Source organism: Oncorhynchus mykiss, chromosome 2 (assembly GCF_013265735.2).
Source record: "Oncorhynchus mykiss isolate Arlee chromosome 2, USDA_OmykA_1.1, whole genome shotgun sequence".
In the NCBI taxonomy this organism is placed as follows: Eukaryota; Metazoa; Chordata; class Actinopteri; order Salmoniformes; family Salmonidae; genus Oncorhynchus; species Oncorhynchus mykiss.
Genome location: NC_048566.1, coordinates 73,968,285 through 73,986,970, shown reverse-complemented (window position 1 = coordinate 73,986,970; position 18,686 = coordinate 73,968,285). Strand labels below are relative to the sequence as shown.

General features: G+C 42.9%; 1 protein-coding gene across 4 annotated transcripts in view; it reads right to left on the bottom strand.

Moving 5' to 3' along the window:
- Positions 1-2,233: 2,233 nt before the first annotated feature.
- Positions 2,234-18,686, bottom strand: part of LOC110495946 (semaphorin-4B) — a 101,187-nt gene continuing 84,734 nt past the window's right edge. For all 4 annotated transcript variants that reach the window (XM_021571519.2, XM_021571502.2, XM_021571494.2 and 1 more), the window contains 7 exons: positions 10,310-10,491; positions 7,918-8,068; positions 7,124-7,334; positions 6,899-7,014; positions 6,372-6,529; positions 5,937-6,028; positions 2,234-5,649 (listed from right to left, as the gene is read on the bottom strand). In XM_021571519.2, coding sequence (XP_021427194.2) covers positions 4,874-5,649; positions 5,937-6,028; positions 6,372-6,529; positions 6,899-7,014; positions 7,124-7,334; positions 7,918-8,068; positions 10,310-10,491 — 1,686 coding nt within the window. In that variant the 3' untranslated portion in view covers positions 2,234-4,873. The remainder of the gene's footprint in view (positions 5,650-5,936; positions 6,029-6,371; positions 6,530-6,898; positions 7,015-7,123; positions 7,335-7,917; positions 8,069-10,309; positions 10,492-18,686) is intronic.

The following is an 18,686-nucleotide window of genomic DNA, read 5'->3' as shown; positions in this document are numbered from 1 at the left end:
TCACAACAGCTTTTTACATTGGCAGCTCAATTTACAAAACACTTTTACATACAAACTTACAAGACATTTTGACACGAGTCAGAGAAACCTGGTGCACTGTCACAAATAGAAGGCTTGACTGAAGTGGTTCTTCAAGTGACAAGAGGTGCCTTACTGCAACTCAGTAGAAGCTAATAACGACAGTCTCAAAAACCTTCTGCAAGTATCTATCAATTTGGAAAGGTGATCAAACGAAATATTTAAATGCTGCATGTCTGAACCCAGTATGCTAGATATTCAGGTCGATTTGGTTTTGTATTTTGCTAATGTATTATTGTTTAGATTTTAGATAACAACCACTTTACTCAACAGATCCAAGCTGCCATTTCTAAACTTTTGCAATGTTTGTAACAAAATACAAATCATACATTTTAAATGTTTCAGTTGTAAATATATACACACCTTTCAAAAGTTTGGGGTCAAATAGAAATGTCCTGTTTTTAAAAGAAAAGTACATTTTTTGTCCATTAAAATAACATTAAATTGATCCGAAATACAGTGAAGACATTCTTAATGTTGTAAATGACTATTGTAGCTGGAAACGGGCGATTAAAAAAAAAAGGAATATATACATAGGCGTACAGCGGCCCATTATCAGAAACCATCACTTCTGTGTTCCACTGGCACCGTAGCCTTCATTTCTCAGAACAAGAGTAGACTGACGAGTTTCAGAAGAAAGGTCTTTGTTTCTGCCCATTTTGAGCCTGTAATCAAACCCACAAATGTTGATGCTCTAGATACTCAACTAGTCTACAGAAGGACAGTTTCATTGCTTCTTTAACAGTTTTCAGCTGTGCTAACATAATTGCAAAAGGGTTTTCTAATGATCAATCAACGTTTTCAAATTATAAACTTGGATTAGCTAACACATATCGTGCCATTGGAACACAGGAGTGATGGCTGCTGATAATGGGCCTCTGTACGCCTATGTAGATAGGCATTTACAACATTAACAATGTCTACACTGTATTTCTGATCAATTTGATGTTATTTTAATGGACAATTTTTTTTGCTTTTCTTTTACAAAAAATAACATTTCTAAGTGACCCCAAACTTTTGAATGGTAGTGAATATATTTTTTTATTTTACCTTTATTTAACCAGGCAAGTCAATTAAGAACAAATTCTTATTTACAATGACGGCCTAACCCGGCAAAACTTGGACGACGCTGGGCCAATTGTGAGCCGCCCTATGGGACTCCCAATCACAGCCGGATGTGATACAGCCTGGAATCAAACCAGGGACTGTGGTGACGCCTCTTGCACTGAGATGCAGTGACTTAGACTACTGCGCCACTCAGGAGCATTTAGAGACAGCGTTGATTTGTTAAATGTATAGTCAAAAACAATGGTTTGCAATAGTGTCAACCCAGAAATACGAAGTGATTGAGGTTGAAGCCATTCTAAAATAATTATTTGTACAGATACTGATCATAATTTAAAGGCAGTCACTCAGTGTTTTAATAGTATTGTTGGGTATGCCCAGTACAGTTCTATAGTCTATTCTGTCGTACCTATCATGCATGCTGCTGCATGATGCTGCTGCTACCTGGTTGTCCATGTGAATGAGTAATGTCACAAGGTCATGAGTACACATTTTAGAACCCCAAGAGGCACAACTCTTGATTCCTGAATTTAGCTTGAAGGCATGAAAAATATCCATTGAATATGTAATACATCATTCTCAACAAAAAAAAACCCATCCGTGTTCCAAACTAAGGCTTTCCAACATCCTGTGCAAAAACAACGCATTTTGAGTCAAGATTTTTGCTGGTTCTGCACTTTGACCGCAATGATACAACTTTCACTAGTCCACTCAACTACAATACAAATGTACATTATATACACTCAGCCACCACAGCAGTCCATTAGCAGTATGCTTTTTTCACAGCTACTTTGTCAAAAATTGTAAGGCCCTTGTACAAATGTCAAACTTAAATAAGACAACATTGTTTTACGTACAATTATTCCAAAACTATTTCTAACACTACATTCCACAACGCAATGTTGCAAGAGTTTACCATAATTTTGCACTGACATAGCTACATCTTTGGAATATGAAATCTATATTCTTAAATTGTGCCTTTAGAATTATTGTATCTTTCTAATCTTGAACAGCTGAAAACATATATCTGTTATTAGGTAATGCCTCAATGAAAGCCCTTGCTTTTGGAGTATTATTTATGCAGGTTCCATCCTTTCACAATATCTGTTAATTTTTATTTTTAAAAGACATTCCTCCATTGACTGGTCCATAACTGCTGTGAAAGCCTTGGCTCCATATTAGTAAAACCCAGTTTACAGTCATTAGTGTCATTAAACCAGAGGTGATGTTGGTAACTATGGTAGCTTTCATATACACTGAATGGCTACGTTATGAATGGTTTGATACATACTGTTTGATACATGCTGAATCGGTCAGGCCCATTAAACATAAAACATTGATTTGACATGACAGTTGTGTTGGAAAGGGTGAAAACAGAATACACATTTTAAAAAGGTTATTTTTGGCACAACATAAATGAACACAGAGCATGGTTTCCTCTGGGTGTGTGAGTCACAATCATCAACACCAAGAGCTCCATACTCCACTGGCTGACTCTGTTGTGTTGCCACACTCTACATGTGGTTCTTTAACCTCTGCTGTCTACTAGCCTCTGAATCACAGGGCCAGGAAAGAGTTATCTAAGCAAAGTGGTGAACAGGTTTTTACACAGTCTCAGCCCACATTAACTTGGTGTCTGAAGTGACTGAATTTGGATCGAAGGAATCAGTTTCTGACTGACAAACTGAACTAGTCAGCATTTTATACCGGGATCTCAGCCTAGCTACAGCAACTCCAGGCCTAGTGATAAGCTCTCTCTCATCCCATTCCGCTATGCCACAGAAAGGCCTCAATCTTTTGCACACTAAATTATATGTGGGTATAATGCCTCTGATTCTCAATAATCAAGATTGTGTGGACACCTATGCGCCTGCACAGTCTCAAGATGAGATTCTCTTTTGGTGTGACCTTGCACCTTGCTTTGCATAATCTGTTGGCTCCATAATGAATCATATGTTAATACCTGGTCTCGGGTCTTCCCCAATGTCAGGGGTACGCTTCAACCCTGTGAATGTCAATCGTACACATAACTTACATGCTGACCAAACCGGACGCACGCACGTTGATTTTGTTCACCCACACCAGAAGCGATCAGGACACGCAGGTTGAAATATCAAAACAAACTCTGAACCAATTATATTAATTTGGGGACAGGTTGAAAAGCATGAAACATTTATGTCAATTTAACTAGCTAGCTTGCTGTTGCTAGCTAATTTGTCCTGGGATATAAACATTAGTTTGTTATTTTAGATTAAATGCACAATGTCCTCTACTCCCACAATTAATCCACAGATAAAACGGTAAACTGAATTCCTTTCTCGTCATCTCTCCTCCTTTCTCAGGCTTCTTCTTCTTATTTTGGATGTAATATGGCGGTTGGCAACCAACTTTACAGTGCATTACTACAACCTACCGGAGTGTAGACCTAAGTTAATCTTTCAATCACCCACGTGGATATATGCTTCTAAAAACCTATGAGGAGATGGCATGTGGGTATATGCTTCTAAAAACCAATGAGGAGTTGGCATGTGGGTATATGCTCCTAAAAACCAATGAGGAGATGGGAGAGGCTGGACTTGCAGCGCGTTGAGGTGTCACAAATAGCACCAATTTCTATTTTACCGCCTGACCAAGCAGACGCTCGCTGATACCAGCGAGCAGTGTGGGTGCCATGATTGAATAACATATGTGTCAATTTATTTTGCAACGCTCACACACGCGACGTGTCCGGTCTGGTCAGCATGTTAGGCACCATATCCTCCAATACCTTTGGACGTACAAACCCCATCTGTGCTACTCTCCATTTGGGGGGATAGTGTTGCTTTCTCTCTGTACTCCTTCACAATACATGTTAGTCATTCAAGTCTTGACTTAATCTCTAAGCTCCTGATGGAGCAGAGCAGAGAACCTCGACAACAACACCTCTCCAGTATTATTTTATTCTGTTGTGTGCTCTTTTTCCACACCTCATGCCAGGTGGTCCCTACCTCTTTCATTCCTTCCTCATTGGTTCCTTTCCATGTCTCTCTGGGATGGTCAGCCCTCTCTTGACCAGTGGATTCCATTCTAATGTCTGCCTGGTTATGCTGCACTAAGGTCATCCACAGTTTAAACTGCTTTGAATTAATAGCTGATAGACTGCTGTTATAACTAAGTCATCAGTGAAAGGCCTATTGATCTACTTACTATAGTGTTTGAATTAGAGGTTGTTTGTTATTCTACTATCATTCTCAGTGTAGGGCTAAGCGCACACTAATTGTGGATGTAGATGGGAGCGTTAAGGGTCAGCTGTGGACCCATAGAGTATCTCTCTACTTTCAATGCAATGCCAACAGAACATTTGGACGGACTGAGTGGCAATGCATAAAAACAACATGACTGAATCATATAAAAACTGTTACAGAAGGACAAAATCAGCTGTATGTGTCCTATGTCCACCATAACCATCATTCCACAGCTTCAATAGTCTGAAGGCAATCTGTATCAGCTTCCTCTTCATTGTGCTTCAGGTGCACTAGAGAAAGAGGAGTGACAACAAGGAAATGAGAACTGACCACAGGGACAAAATGAAAAAGACAAAAGTGCAAAAGCAGTGTAATGAAATGTCCCTCTTCAGTGTTCCTTCCTTCTATGGTTTTTATTTTATTGTAAGTCCCCCTTTTCTTATGGCTAATAGTTAATCACTCCACATTAGGGTTTTATCTCCTGCTCAAGTTGATCAAAGCTGTCCTCACACAATGGAATCTTTGATCTCTGAGCCCAGTCTCACCCGAGGCCGCGGGCAGATGGGCGAGATCTCTACAGTGCTCTCCTTCAAGTTCAGAGGCCTCTTTTCTGACTCGGAGAAGCTCTTGCTGTTGTCTGGTGATGAGCACTCATGTGGCGGTGTGTTGCAGATGTAGTTGTCATTGAGGGTCTGGTAACCCTTGTGGTCTGACACAGAGGCTGGCACTGTGCTGTTGCCATTCAGAGGCAAGTTCTCTGCCGGATTCCCCACTAGCCTGGGTTTCTTCTGCTGCATATTGGGGCACTCGCCTTCCTTCAGCATGGACTTCATGCGGTCGTGGTTCCTGTAGACCGCAAATAGGGAGAACACCACCAGGGAGAAGCCCAGCAGGGCACACACTATGATGAGCTCGTTCCAGTAGGTCTTGGTGTTGATCTGTGGGGAGCGGGTCTCTCCAGGTAGGATGATTGGCTCCTCCTGTGGGACCAGAGGGGTGCGTGAGCGGCCAATGAGGGTGGTGCTCTCCTGCCTGGCCTCTCCCCTAACACAGTAGTTGGCCAGGAGTTGCCTGAAGCCCTCCTCCACTGACCAGCACTCATAGGTCTCCTGTCTGTCAGCCTGGGCCACCACCACTAGACCTCCCTCAGGACTGGGGTACAGGAAGTGACCTGCACCCTCACTGTACTCCCACTTCCTCTCAGCCAGGTTGGAGCGCAGCTTACAGGGCAGCACTTTGAACATGTTGGCTGGGATCATTATCACCTGGCATGAAGACATCCCTGCGAACAACAAGAGAAAGGGCTTTATTATTTTTCATTTGTGAAAGCAAGTCCATCTCAGGTAGATTAAACAAACTGCATTATTATATCAGTATGGTAGCTGAGTAGGACTGCGATGAGAATGAACACATTAAATAAGCTTGGAATTGATAATCATGGTAGGGAACATTGGAATAAAATGTTATTTGAAATGTAAATGCAGCAGTTCCATAGTAGAGCACAGTGGTACAGTTTAGAGCTGAGATGATTTAATCCAGCAGGAACTGATGGAATGGTACAGTACTTACGTGTGGATGGGGGTTTAGCAAAGCGAGGGCTGGGCTGTGTCTTGTTGCAGATAACGGATGTGTCTGCCTCGTCCACGTCCTGCTGCCAGTGGCTGAGAACACAGACACAATGGTAAATCAGACAAATGGGTGTCTCAGAACCACTCAGAACCTCTAACTGACAATCTACACATAGCAGGTCTTTACAGACTACAGCATGTACTGTAAGCAGACAGCATTGAGCATTATCCTGTATTGTCACTTTTTCTTTGGTGTGCTCTAATGTCCCGAAAAGTTATCAGTCATTATGAAGGCTTAGCATCTAACTAGTTTATACCATTATCTGGCATCATGCTAATACAAGGCTAGTATCTCTTTGATGAGCAACACCTACATGTCCATGAGTGGACCATAGAAATGTAATGTATGGAGGCAGGTGGTCTGGGGGAAACATACTTATCTAGTCCACCCAGCCTGACATTCAGACACTGCCGCCCTTCCCAGGCACAGTAAGGGTCTCTGGACAGGACACACTCTCCACAGCTCTGGTAGTTGGAGCAGTTAGCCACCGGGACCTCCACCAGGCCAGAGTAGGAGGACACAAACAGCAGGCCCTGTAGAGGAGGGACCACCAGACAGTCAGTCAGGGGCCAGGGAGGAATAGGTATCTGGGTCACATATTAGCAGACATTTACCTCTCTCTAAAACAATGTCAACACTGTACCCTTGATGAACCCAATGCTGGAGGACCAAACCGAGTAACAATACAGAGTAACACAGGACCTATTTTTTTCAATTCCCCTGAGAGGAAGTTGCATGCAATTATCTCAATGAACGTGAGCTGAGCTACCCTTTAGGTTCCGGCTCTCTTCACGGCTTATGAGACCCCTAAACTGCCAGTGCTGACATTTAGTGAGCTCATTATTACTCCCACTATGAGGACAAGCTTCAGAAATAAACTGATTTATTTCTCAGTACTGTACCTTTTCAGAGTCCAGTTCAATGTGCTGTACAGGCTGGGGGTCAGTGAAAAGCATAATCTCTTCAATGATGTGCATCTTATTGTTGACATTAATGGCTTTGTGGAGTCTTCCATCATCTGCCAGAGACATATGATAGAGCAGTGGATGGTTAGTGTCTGCTAGAGCTCTGCCTCTCATACAGAAGAGGAAAAGTTATGTCGGCTGAGGCGGTTTACAGTACAGTACCTGTTCCAATGAAGAGCACATTGTAGTGTTTGTTGATGGCCTGGACCCGGTGGACAGCTATCTGGGTGTAGCGGACGCTGCGTTTCAGCAGGAGGGGCTGGCTGCGGATCACACTGTCCATCAGGAAGTGGTCCTTGACGAAGTTCAGTACCTTGTCAGGCATATGCAGAGAGGAGGAGATGCCCTGGTCCCGGGCTGCGTTAGTGATGCACTGTGGAGAGAACACAGGGAGTCTCATAAGCACACACTGGGCAACAATACACACTACACAAGCTTACTACTACCCCCTGCCTATCCTCATAAATATGTGTTTGTATCCCTCAGTTGATGATTTGATTTGATGTGTCCGTGATAAGTCTGCCAGGAAATTAAAGCAGCCGTAGCAGTGGCAGCTTTGATAACATCAGGCCTTCTGGGAAGAAGGCTGCTAGTGACAGCAGAGAGACAGATAGCTGGTTAATCACTGATGTTCAGTTCAGATTGCTGATGAGTCTGAGAGGCAGGCTAGAACACATCCAATCTGCAAACACGTGGTTGGCTTAGTATAGCCTACTACAGGTTACTTAAACCAGTGGTTCCCAACCAGGGGTACTAGGACATACTTGGCCTATCCACAGGGGATACTTGAGAAGACTCATGAGACCATAGGCCTACTGGTAAAATACACATGAGAGGGTAATTCAGGGGTACTCCAGACAGAGCAAAATTCAGTTGGTGGTACAGTAACCAAAAAAAGTTGGGAACCACTGACTTATACTGTGTAAACTGCCCAGCAGAGGGCAGTGGTAACTCACCGCTCCAGGCCGTGGATCAAGGATAGGGTGGTTGTAGGTGTACCACTGCTGGGTCTCCCGGTTGACCTCACGGTAACGGCCGCTGAAGGCCCTCTCCACCTGGTCCATGGTGAAGGCACACACTGCTGAGCTGCCAGAGGCCCCTTTATACCTGGGAAAACACCACACAGCAGTGAGGCTACAGCATGTTCCTCTTTCCTAAAATCATCCTATTCTTTACTCTGACAGTAGTGCTGAACTAATACAGTGCCTTGCAAAATTATTCATCCCCCTTGGCGTTTTCCTATTTTGTTGCATTACAACTTGTAATTAAATTGAGTACATATACACCTGTTCTGAAAGGCCCCGGAGTCTGCAACACCACTAAGCAAGGGTCACCAACAAGCAAGCGGCACCATGAAGACCAAGGAGCTCTCCAAACAGGTCAGGGACAAAGTTGTGGAGAAGTACAGATCAGGGTTGGGTTATAAAAAAATATCCTAAACTTTTAACATCCCACGGAGCACCATTAAATCCATTATAAAAAAATTGAGCGAATATGGCACCACAACAAACCTGCCAAGATAGGGCCGCCCACCAAAACTCATGGACCAGGCAAGGAGGGCATTAATCAGAGAGGCAACAAAGAGACCAAAGATAACCCTGAAGGTGCGGCAAAGCTCCACAGCGGAGATTGGAGTATCTGTTCATAGGACCACTTTAAGCCGTACACTCCACAGAGCTGGGCTTTACGGAATAGTGGCCAGAAAAAAGCCATTGCTTAAAGAAAAAAATAAGCAAACACATTGTGTTTGCCATCATGCTGTGGGGATGTTTTTCCTGATGGCGCTAAATACAGGGAAATTCTTGAGAGAAACCTGTTGGTCTTCCAGAGATTTGGGACTGTTCACTTTCCAGCAGAACAATGACCCTAAGCATACTGCTAAAGCAAAACTTGAGTGGTTTAAGGGGAAACATTTAAATATCTTGGAATTGCCTAATCAATGCCCAGAATTCCATCCAATTGAGAATCTGTGGTATGACTTAATAAAAAATTTTTTTTCAAATTTTCCAAATCTAACTGCCTGTAGCTCAGGCCCTGAAGCATGGATATGCATATTCTTGGTACCATTTGAAAGGAAACACTCTAAAGTTTGTGTGAATTGAATGTAGGAGAATATAACATAATAGATCTGGTAGAAGAAAATACAAAGAAAAAACTTGACTTATAGGATATACTACACCCCTAATGATATAGTGAAGTCTGGTTACGTTCTAGAGTCTCTGAGGAATACATACGGACGTGATTTGACTGGTTGAAACAACGTTTAGGGTTAGATTTTCACAGATTCCGAGTGGAAATAAATAAAAAAAATTGATCATGCATGCTATATGGACCTTTTTAGGATATGAAAAAATTATTTTATCTAACAAAATGACACTTCATGTTATCTCTGGGACCCTTTGGATGATAAATCAGAGCAAGATTTCAGAACGTAAGTACACATTTCACCTTCAGAGGTGAATTTATCAAACCTATAGCGGTGAAAAAAAGTGTTTTGTTGTTAGGAGCTCTCCTCAAACAATAACATGGCATTTTTTTCAGTAATAGCTGCTGTAAATTGGACAGTGAAGTTATATTAACAAGAATTTAACCTTTCAGCCGATATAAGACACTTATATGTTCCGACATTTGTTGTTTCTCTAAAATCTGTGATCGTGACACAAGGCACTGCATGATTTACAACTGTCCCGTTCACTATCCCTAAGATTATTTATTTTTAATTCCAGGTTGTAAGGCAACAAAAATGTCAAGTGGGGTGAATACTTTCGCAAGCCACTGTATGCAGTACTTGATCAATAACGTCTCAAATACACCATAGACGAACAGAATGAATGGAAATGTGGCTGTTTGGCCATGACTGGGTCAATAATAATGTGCTATAAACTGACAGTGAGCTGTTGTTGAATGGAGAAATGTTTAATATTATTATTATTATTCTTTTCATCTGTTATTTTACCAGGTAAGTTGACTGGGAACACGCTCTCATTTGCAGCAATGACCTGGGGAATAGTTACAGGGAAGAGGAGGGGGATGAATGAGCCAATTGTAAACTGGGGATTATTAGGTGACCGTGATGGTTTGAGGGCCAGATTGGGAATTTAGCCAGGACACCGGGGTTAACACCCCTACTCTTACGATAAGTACCATGGGATCTTTAATGACCTCAGAGTCAGGACACCCGTTTAACGTCCCATCTGAAAGACGGCACCCTACACAGGGCAGTGTCCCCAATCACTGCCCTGGGGTAGTGGAGATGAGTGAATTATCAACTCAGACACAGAAGCTTTCATTATCCAAATCAATGGGCTTATACACTCTTGCATGCTCTATAAGTGATAATGTCCTCACCACTGTGAAGTAAAGACCCCGTAGAACACAGTGTTCTTCCAGTCTTCTGGGCTGGGTGTCAACACAAACATGTCCTGGATGATGTTGAAGGGGAAGCCATCATCAGGCAGTGAACACAGGAGCTGGGCTTTAAGGAAGGTGGTCCATTTCTTCTGCAGCACCCTCTCTCCTCCTTTGTCACCCTGTAATACAAGCAGAGCTCTCTTACATGGACCCGCAGTCATAGTAACCCAGTGTCCAGTAGAGGGCACGTATGTGTAAACTGTAAAAATAGTGGAAATGGTGAGACTTCATTATAATCCCTACTGCAATAAACACGCGTCTGAATTATATCATGGCAACCAATTTCCCTAAAATTATTCTACACCCTGTTGTTTACCCCAAAACTAAACAAACAATGTAAACAAACAAGGCACTGTTTGAATTTACTTAAATGAGAAACAATAATCCTATAGTGAAACCACCAGACTGAGTACAACAGATTGTGGACATAATACACATCCCCCAGGGTCAATAGAATTCTAGGTCAAGAAAACAATATAAGACATCACAACTGGATGAGAGGAGAACACTGGGGAAGCCAAATGCTTTTCAATGAGAGAGAGAAAAAAGGACATTGCTCACACACAATGACTCTCCACTGACACTACAATTCTCCGAACCTGTGCCTGTGACACTACCCTGCCTGGTGGGTGGGGTCATCTATGGGAGCATGATACCGGGTTGGCTTGTGATGCAAATATAGCAGCACAACTTTTCCATTAAGAAATGTAATGCCTATACTTTTCACAGATAGTTGGCTGTACAGGAATTGTGTGGGGACATGCAATTGAAAAAATACATATAATTTGTCTGTTTACATACACTTGAGTCTGTGGCTCGGATTGCAGCAATTATTCAAATTCTTGTCTGGGACATAGATCTAAGGAGATTGAAAAGGCTGAGGGAGCAACGGTAAGTCATCTTCACAGAGCACTGTTGAGAGGACTAAAAAGAAACATAAAGAAGTCTAAGTCTACATAACCCAGAGCCCTTTAACATGTGCCTTCGTCCGAGTCCCCGTCAGCCCAACATTAATTCGAGGAAATGACATCGCTGAATGGAAAAGGGAAATGACACGTGACTAAATGCTGAGTTTCTGAAGCAATTACTTGCTGTAGTAACCCAGCCAGATAATGAGCTACATACAGTATATTCCCTGCTCTGCTCCCCCTGGTCTACCTAGTTATTATTTTATACTAGACAGAGTGTGTACCTAAAGTCTCCTCCTGAATATTGGACAGAAAGCACTCAATTTATTAACCCATTACATAAGCCTCCCTTTCCAACACAGATGCACAATTTTAAGAGTTTCAATAGTACCAACATTTGTGTTTTTCTGTTTTCCACAAAGCTATACAGTGGGGCAAAAAAGTATTTAGTCAGCCACCAATTGTGCAAGTTCTCCCACTTAAAAAGATGAGAGGCCTGTAATTTTCATCATAGGTACACTTCAACTATGACAGACAAAATGAGAAAAAAAATCCAGAAAATCACATTGTAGGATTTCTAATGAATTTATTTGCAAATTATGGTGGAAAATAAGTATTTGGTCAATAACAAAAGTTTCTCAATACTTTGTTATATACCCTTTGTTGGCAATGACAGAGGTCAAACGTTTTCTGTAAGTCTTCACAAGGTTTTCACACACTGTTGCTGGTATTTTGGCCCATTCCTCCATGCAGATCTCCTCTAGAGCAGTGATGTTTTGGGGCTGTTTGCTGGGCAACATGGACTTTCAACTCCCTCCAAAGATTTTTTATGGGGTTGAGATCTGGAGACTGGCTAGGCCACTCCAGGACCTTGAAATGCTTCTTACGAAGCCACTCCTTCGTTGCCCGGGCAGTGTGTTTGGAATCATTGTCATGCTGAAAGACCCAGTCACGTTTTATCTTCAATGCCCTTGCTGATGGAAGGAGGTTTTCACTCAAAACATCACGATACATGGCCCCATTCATTCTTTCCTTTACACGGATCAGTCCTGGTCCCTTTGCAGAAAAACAGCCCCAAAGCATGATGTTTCCACCCCCATGCTTCACAGTAGGTATGGTATTCTTTGTCCTCCAAACACGACGAGTTGAGTTTTTACCAAAAAGTTATATTTTGGTTTCATCTGACCATATGACATTCTCCCAATCTTCTTCTGGATCATTCAAATGATCTTTAGCAAACTTCAGACGGGCCTGGACATGTACTGGCTTAAGCAGGGGGACACGTCTGGCACTGCAGGATTTGAGTCCTTGGCGGCGTAGTGTGTTACTGATGGTAGGCTTTGTTACTTTGGTCCCAGCTCTCTGCAGGTCATTCACTAGGTCCCCCCGTGTGGTTCTGGGATTTTTGCTCACCATTCTTGTGATCATTTTGACCCCACGGGGTGAGATCTTGCGTGTAGCCCCAGATCGAGGGAGATTATCAGTGGTCTTGTATGTCTTCCATTTCCTAATAATTGCTCCCACAGTTGATTTCTTCAAACCAAGCTGCTTACCTATTGCAGATTCAGTCTTCCCAGCCTGGTGCAGGTCTACAATTTTGCTTCTGGTGTCCTTTGACAGTGCTTTGGTCTTGGCCATAGTGGAGTTTGGAGTGTGACTGTTTGAGGTTGTGGACAGGTGTCTTTTATACTGATAACAAGTTCAAACAGGTAACATTAATACAGGTAACGAGTGGAGGACAGAGGAGCCTCTTAAAGAAGAAGTTACAGGTCTGTGAGAGCCAGAAATCTTGTGAAGGCCTGAAGGCTTGTGAAGGCCTGAAATGTCCATCCCCAATTACAACATTTTCCATCAAGATAGAACTGCTAAAAGGGGGGTGGAGTTGCAATCTACTGTAGAGATAGCCTGCAGAGTTTTGTCCTATTATCCAGGTCTATGCCCAAAGAGTTCGAGCTACTACTTTTAAAAATCCATCTCTCCAGAAACAAGTCTCTCACTGTTGCCGCTTTTTATAAACCCCCCTCAGCTCCCAGCTGTGCCCTGGACACCAAATGTGAATTGATTGCCCCCATCTATCGTCAGAGTTCGTACTGTTAGGTGACCTAAACTGGGATATGCTTAACAGGCAGTGGCTCGGGTGGTTGTTTTCCTTGATGATCTTTATGGCCTTCCTGTGACATCGGGTGGTGTAGGTGTCCTGGAGGTCAGGTAGTTTGCCCCCGGTGATGCGTTGTGCAGACCTCACTACCCTCTGGAGAGCCTTACGGTTGTGGGCGGAGCAGTTGCCGTACCAGGCGGTGATACAGCCCGACAGGATGCTCTCGATTGTGCATCTGTAGAAGTTTGTGAGTGCTTTTGGTGACAAGCCGAATTTCTTCAGCCTACTGAGGTTGAAGAGGCGCTGCTGCGCCTTCTTCACAATGCTGTCTGTGTGGGTGGACCAATTCACTTGATGACGAGCTTGGAGGGCACTATGGTGTTTAATGCCGAGCTGTAGTCGATGAACAGCATTCTCACATAGGTATTCCTCTTGTCCAGATGGGTTAGGGCAGTCCAGTGTGCAGTGTGGTTGAGATTGCATTGTCTGTGGACCTATTTGGGCGGTAAGCAAATTGGAGTGGGTCTAGGGTGTCAGGTAGGGTGGAGGTGATATGGTCCTTGACTAGTCTCTCAAAGCACTTCATGATGACGGAAGTGAGTGCTACGGGGCAGTAGTCGTTTAGCTCAGTTACCTTAGCTTTCTTGGGAACAGGAACAATGGTGGCCCTCTTGAAGCATGTGGGAACAACAGACTGGGATAGGGATTGATTGAATATGTCCGTAAACACGCCAGCCAGCTGGTCTGCGCATGCTCTGAGGGCGCGGCTGGGGATGCCATCTGGACCTGCAGCCTTGCGAGGGTTGACACGTTTAAATGTTTTCCTCACGTCGGCTGCAGTGAAGGAGAGTCTGCATGTTTTAGTTGCGGGCCGTGTCAGTGGCACTGTATTGGCCTCAAAGCGGGCAAAAAAGTTATTTAGTCTGCCTGGGAGCAAGACATCCTGGTCCGTGAGGGGGCTGGTTTTCTTTTTGTAATCCGTGATTGACTGTAGACCCTGCCACATACCTCTTGTGTCTGAGCCGTTGAATTGAGATTCTACTTTGTCTCTATACTGACGCTTAGCTTGTTTGATTGCCTTGCGGAGGGAATAGTTACACTGTTTGTATTCGGTCATGTTTCCGGTCACCTTGCCCTGATTAAAAGCAGTGGTTCGCGCTTTCAGTTTCACGCGAATGCTGCCATCAATCCACGGTTTCTGGTTTGGGAATGTTTTAATCGTTGCTATGGGAACGACATCTTCAACGCACGTTCTAATGAACTCGCTCACCGAATCAGCGTATTCGTCAATGTTGTTGTCTGACGCAATACGAAACATATCCCAGTCCACGTGATGGAAGCAGTCTTGGAGTGTGGAATCAGATTGGTCGGACCAGCGTTGAACAGACCTCAGCGCGGGAGCTTCTTGTTTTAGTTTCTGTCTGTAGGCAGGGATCAACAAAATGGAGTCGTGGTCAGCTTTTCCAAAAGGAGAGCGGGGCAGGGCCTTATATGCGTCGCGGAAGTTAGAATAGCAATGATTCAAGGTTTTTCCAGCCCTGGTTGCGCAATCGATATGCTGATAAAATTTAGGGAGTCTTGTTTTCAGATTCGCCTTGTTAAAATCCCCAGCTACAATGAATGCAGCCTCCGGATAAATGGATTCCAGTTTGCAAAGAGTCAAATAAAGTTTGTTCAGAGCCATCGATGTGTCTGCTTGGGGGGGAATATATACGGCTGTGATTATAATCGAAGAGAATTCCCTTAGTAGATAATGCGGTCGACATTTGATTGTGAGGAATTCTAAATCAGGTGAACAGAAGGACTTGAGTACCTGTATGTTGTTATGATCACACCACGTCACGTTAACCATGAAGCATACGCCCCCGCCCCTCTTCTTACCAGAAATATGTTTGTTTCTGTCTGCGTGATGCGTGGAGAAACCAGCTGGCTGCACCGACTCCGATAGCGTCTCTCCAGTGAGCCATGTTTTCGTGAAGCAAAGAACGTTACAGTCTCTGATGTCCCTCTGGAATGCTACCCTTGCTCGGATTTCATCAACCTTGTTGTCAAGAGACTGGACATTGGCGAGAAGAATGCTAGGGAGTGGTGCACGATGTGCCCGTCTCCGGAGTCTGACCAGAAGACCGCTCCGTTTCCCCCTTTTATGAAGGGGGCTAACAGCTCCGCACCGATCGCAGCAACTGGCCCAAGCCCCGCCTCTCCTTCACCAAAATCCAGACAGCTGATGTTCTGAAAGAGCTGCAGAATCTGGACCCCTATAAATCAGCTAGGTTTGAAAATCTGGACACTCTCTTCTTAAAATCATCCACCAGCATTGTCTTAACCCTATTACTAGTTTGTTCAACCTCTCTTTCGTATCGTCTGAGATTCCTAAAGATTGGAAAGTGGCCGCGGTCATCCCCCTCTTCAAAGGGGGAGACACTCTAGACCCAAACTGTTACAGACCTATATCCATCCTGCCCTGCCTTTCTAAAGTCTTCGAAAGCCAAGTGAACAAACAGATCACCGACCATTTCGAATCCCACCGAACCTTCTCCGCTATGCAATCAAGTTTCCGAGCTGGTCATGGGTGCACCTCACTCAAGGTCCTAAATGATATTATAGCCACCATCAATTAAAAACAGTACCGTGCAGCCGTCTTCATCGACCTGGCCAAAGTTTTCGACTCTGTCAATCACTGTATTCTTATCGGCAGACTCAACAGCCTTGGTTTCTCTAATGACTGCCTCGCCTGGTTCACTAACTACTTCTCAGATAGAGTTCAGTGTCAAATCGGAGGGCCTGTTGTCCGGACCTCTGGCAGTCTCTATGGGGCTGCCACAGGGTTCAATTCTCGGGCCAACTCTTTTCTCTGTATATATCAATGATGTTGCTCTTGCTGCGGGTGATTCTTTGATCCACCTCTATGCAGACGACACCATTCTCTATACATCTAGCCCTTCTTTGGACACTGTGTTAACAATCCTCCAAATGAGCTTCGATGCCATACAACACTCCTTTCGTGGCCTCCAACTGCTCTTAAACGCTAGTAAAACTAAATGCATGCTCTTCAACCAATAGCTGCCCGCACCCGCCCACCTAGCATCACTACTACTCCTGACGGTTCTGACTTAGAATATGTGGACAACTATAAATACCTAGGTGTCTGGGTTAGACTGTAAACTCTCCTTCCAGACTCATATTAATCATCTCCAATTCAAAATTAAATCTAGAATTGGCTTCCTATTTCGCAACAAAGCCTCCTTCACTCATGATGCTGGACATACCATCGTAAAACTGAATATCATGCCGATCCTTGACTTCGGCGATGTCATTTACAAAATAGCCTCAAACACTCTACTCAGCAAATTGGATGCAGTCCATCACAGTGCAATCCGTTTTGTCCACCTTTCCTTCCAGTTCTCTGCTGCCAATGACTGGAACGAATTGCAAAAATCACTGAAGTTGGAGACTCATATCTTCCTCATTAACTTCAAGCATCGGCTGTCAGAGCAACTTACCGATCGCTGCAGCTCTACACAGCCAATCTGTAAATAGCCCATCCAACCTACTACCTATCTCATCCCAAAATGTGTTTTTCTGCTCTTTTGCACACCAGTATCTCTACTTGCACATCCTCATCTGCACATCTATCACTCCAGTGTTAATTGCTCAATTGTAATTACTTTGCGACTATGGCCTATTTACTGCCTTACCTCCTTACTTAATTTGCACACACTGTATACAGATTTTCTATTGTGTTATTGACTGTACGTTTGTTTATCCCATGTGTAACTTTGTGTTGTTGTTGTTTTTGTCGCACTGCTTTGCTTTATTTTGGACAGGTCGCAGTTGTAAATGAGAACTTGGTTTCAACTGGCCTACATGGTTAAATAAAGGTTAAATTACCTACCTAGTTAAATAAAGGTTAAATTACCTACCTGGTTAAATAAAGGTAAAATTACCTACCTGGATAAATAAAGGTTAAATTACCTACCTGGTTAAATAAATGTTAAATTACCTACCTGGTTAAATAAAGGTTAAATTACCTACCTGGTTAAATAAAGGTTAAATTACCTACCTGGTTAAATAAATGTTAAATTACCTACCTGGTTAAATAAAGGTTAAATTACCTACCTGGTTAAATAAAGGTTAAATTACCTACCTGGTTAAATAAAGGTTAAATTACCTACCTGGTTAAATAAAGGTTAAATTACCTACCTGGTTAAATAAAGGTTAAATTACCTACCTGGTTAAATAAAGGTTAAATTACCTACTTGGTTAAATAAAGGTTAAATTACCTACCTGGTTAACCTCTTAGAGCTCTAGGGGCGCTATTTCATTTTTGGATAAAAAACGTTCCCGTTTTAAGCGCGATATTTTGTCACGAAAAGATGCTCGACTATGCATATTCTTGACAGTTTTGGAAAGAAAACACTCTGAAGTTTCAGAATCTGCAAAGATTTTGTCTGTAAGTGCCCCAGAACTCATTCTACAGGCGAAACCAAGATGATGCATCACCCAGGAATTAGCAGAATTTCTGAAGCTCTGTTTTCCATTCTCTCCTTATATGGCTGTGATTGCGCAAGGAATGAGCCTACACTTTCTGTCGTTCGCCCAAGGTCTTAGCAGCATTGTGACTATTTGTAGGCATATCATTGGAAGATTGGCCATAAGAGACTACATTTTCCAGAGGTCCGCCCGGTGTCCTTTGTCTAAATTTGTGCGTAATCTTCAGGTGCGGTCATTTTCTCCTGGGATTCAGGAGAGAAAGCATGTATCCAAGAACGATGTATCAATGAAGAGATATGTGAAAAACACCTTGAGGCTTGATTCTAAAAAACGTTTGCCATGTTTTCAGTCGATATTATGGAGTTAATTTGGAAAAAAGTTTGCGTTTTGAGGACTGAATTTATGGATTTTTTTTGGTAGCCAAATGTGATGTATAAAACGGAGCTATTTCTAATACACAAGGAATCTTTTTGGAAAAACTGAGCATCTGCTATCTAACTGAGAGTATCCTCATTGAAAACATCAGAAGTTCTTCAAAGGTAAATGATTTTATTTGAAGGCTTTTATGTTTTTGTTAATGTTGCGTGCTGGATGCTAACGCTAATGCTAACGCTAAATGCTAACGCGAAATGCTAACTCTAGCTAGCTACTTTTACACAAATGATTGTTTTCCTATGGTTGAGAAGCATATTTTGAAAATCTGAGATGACAGTGTTGTTTACAAAAGGCTAAGCTTGAGAGATGGCATATTTATTTCATTTCATTTGCGATTTTCATAAATAGTTAACGTTGTGTTATGCTAATGAGCTTGCTG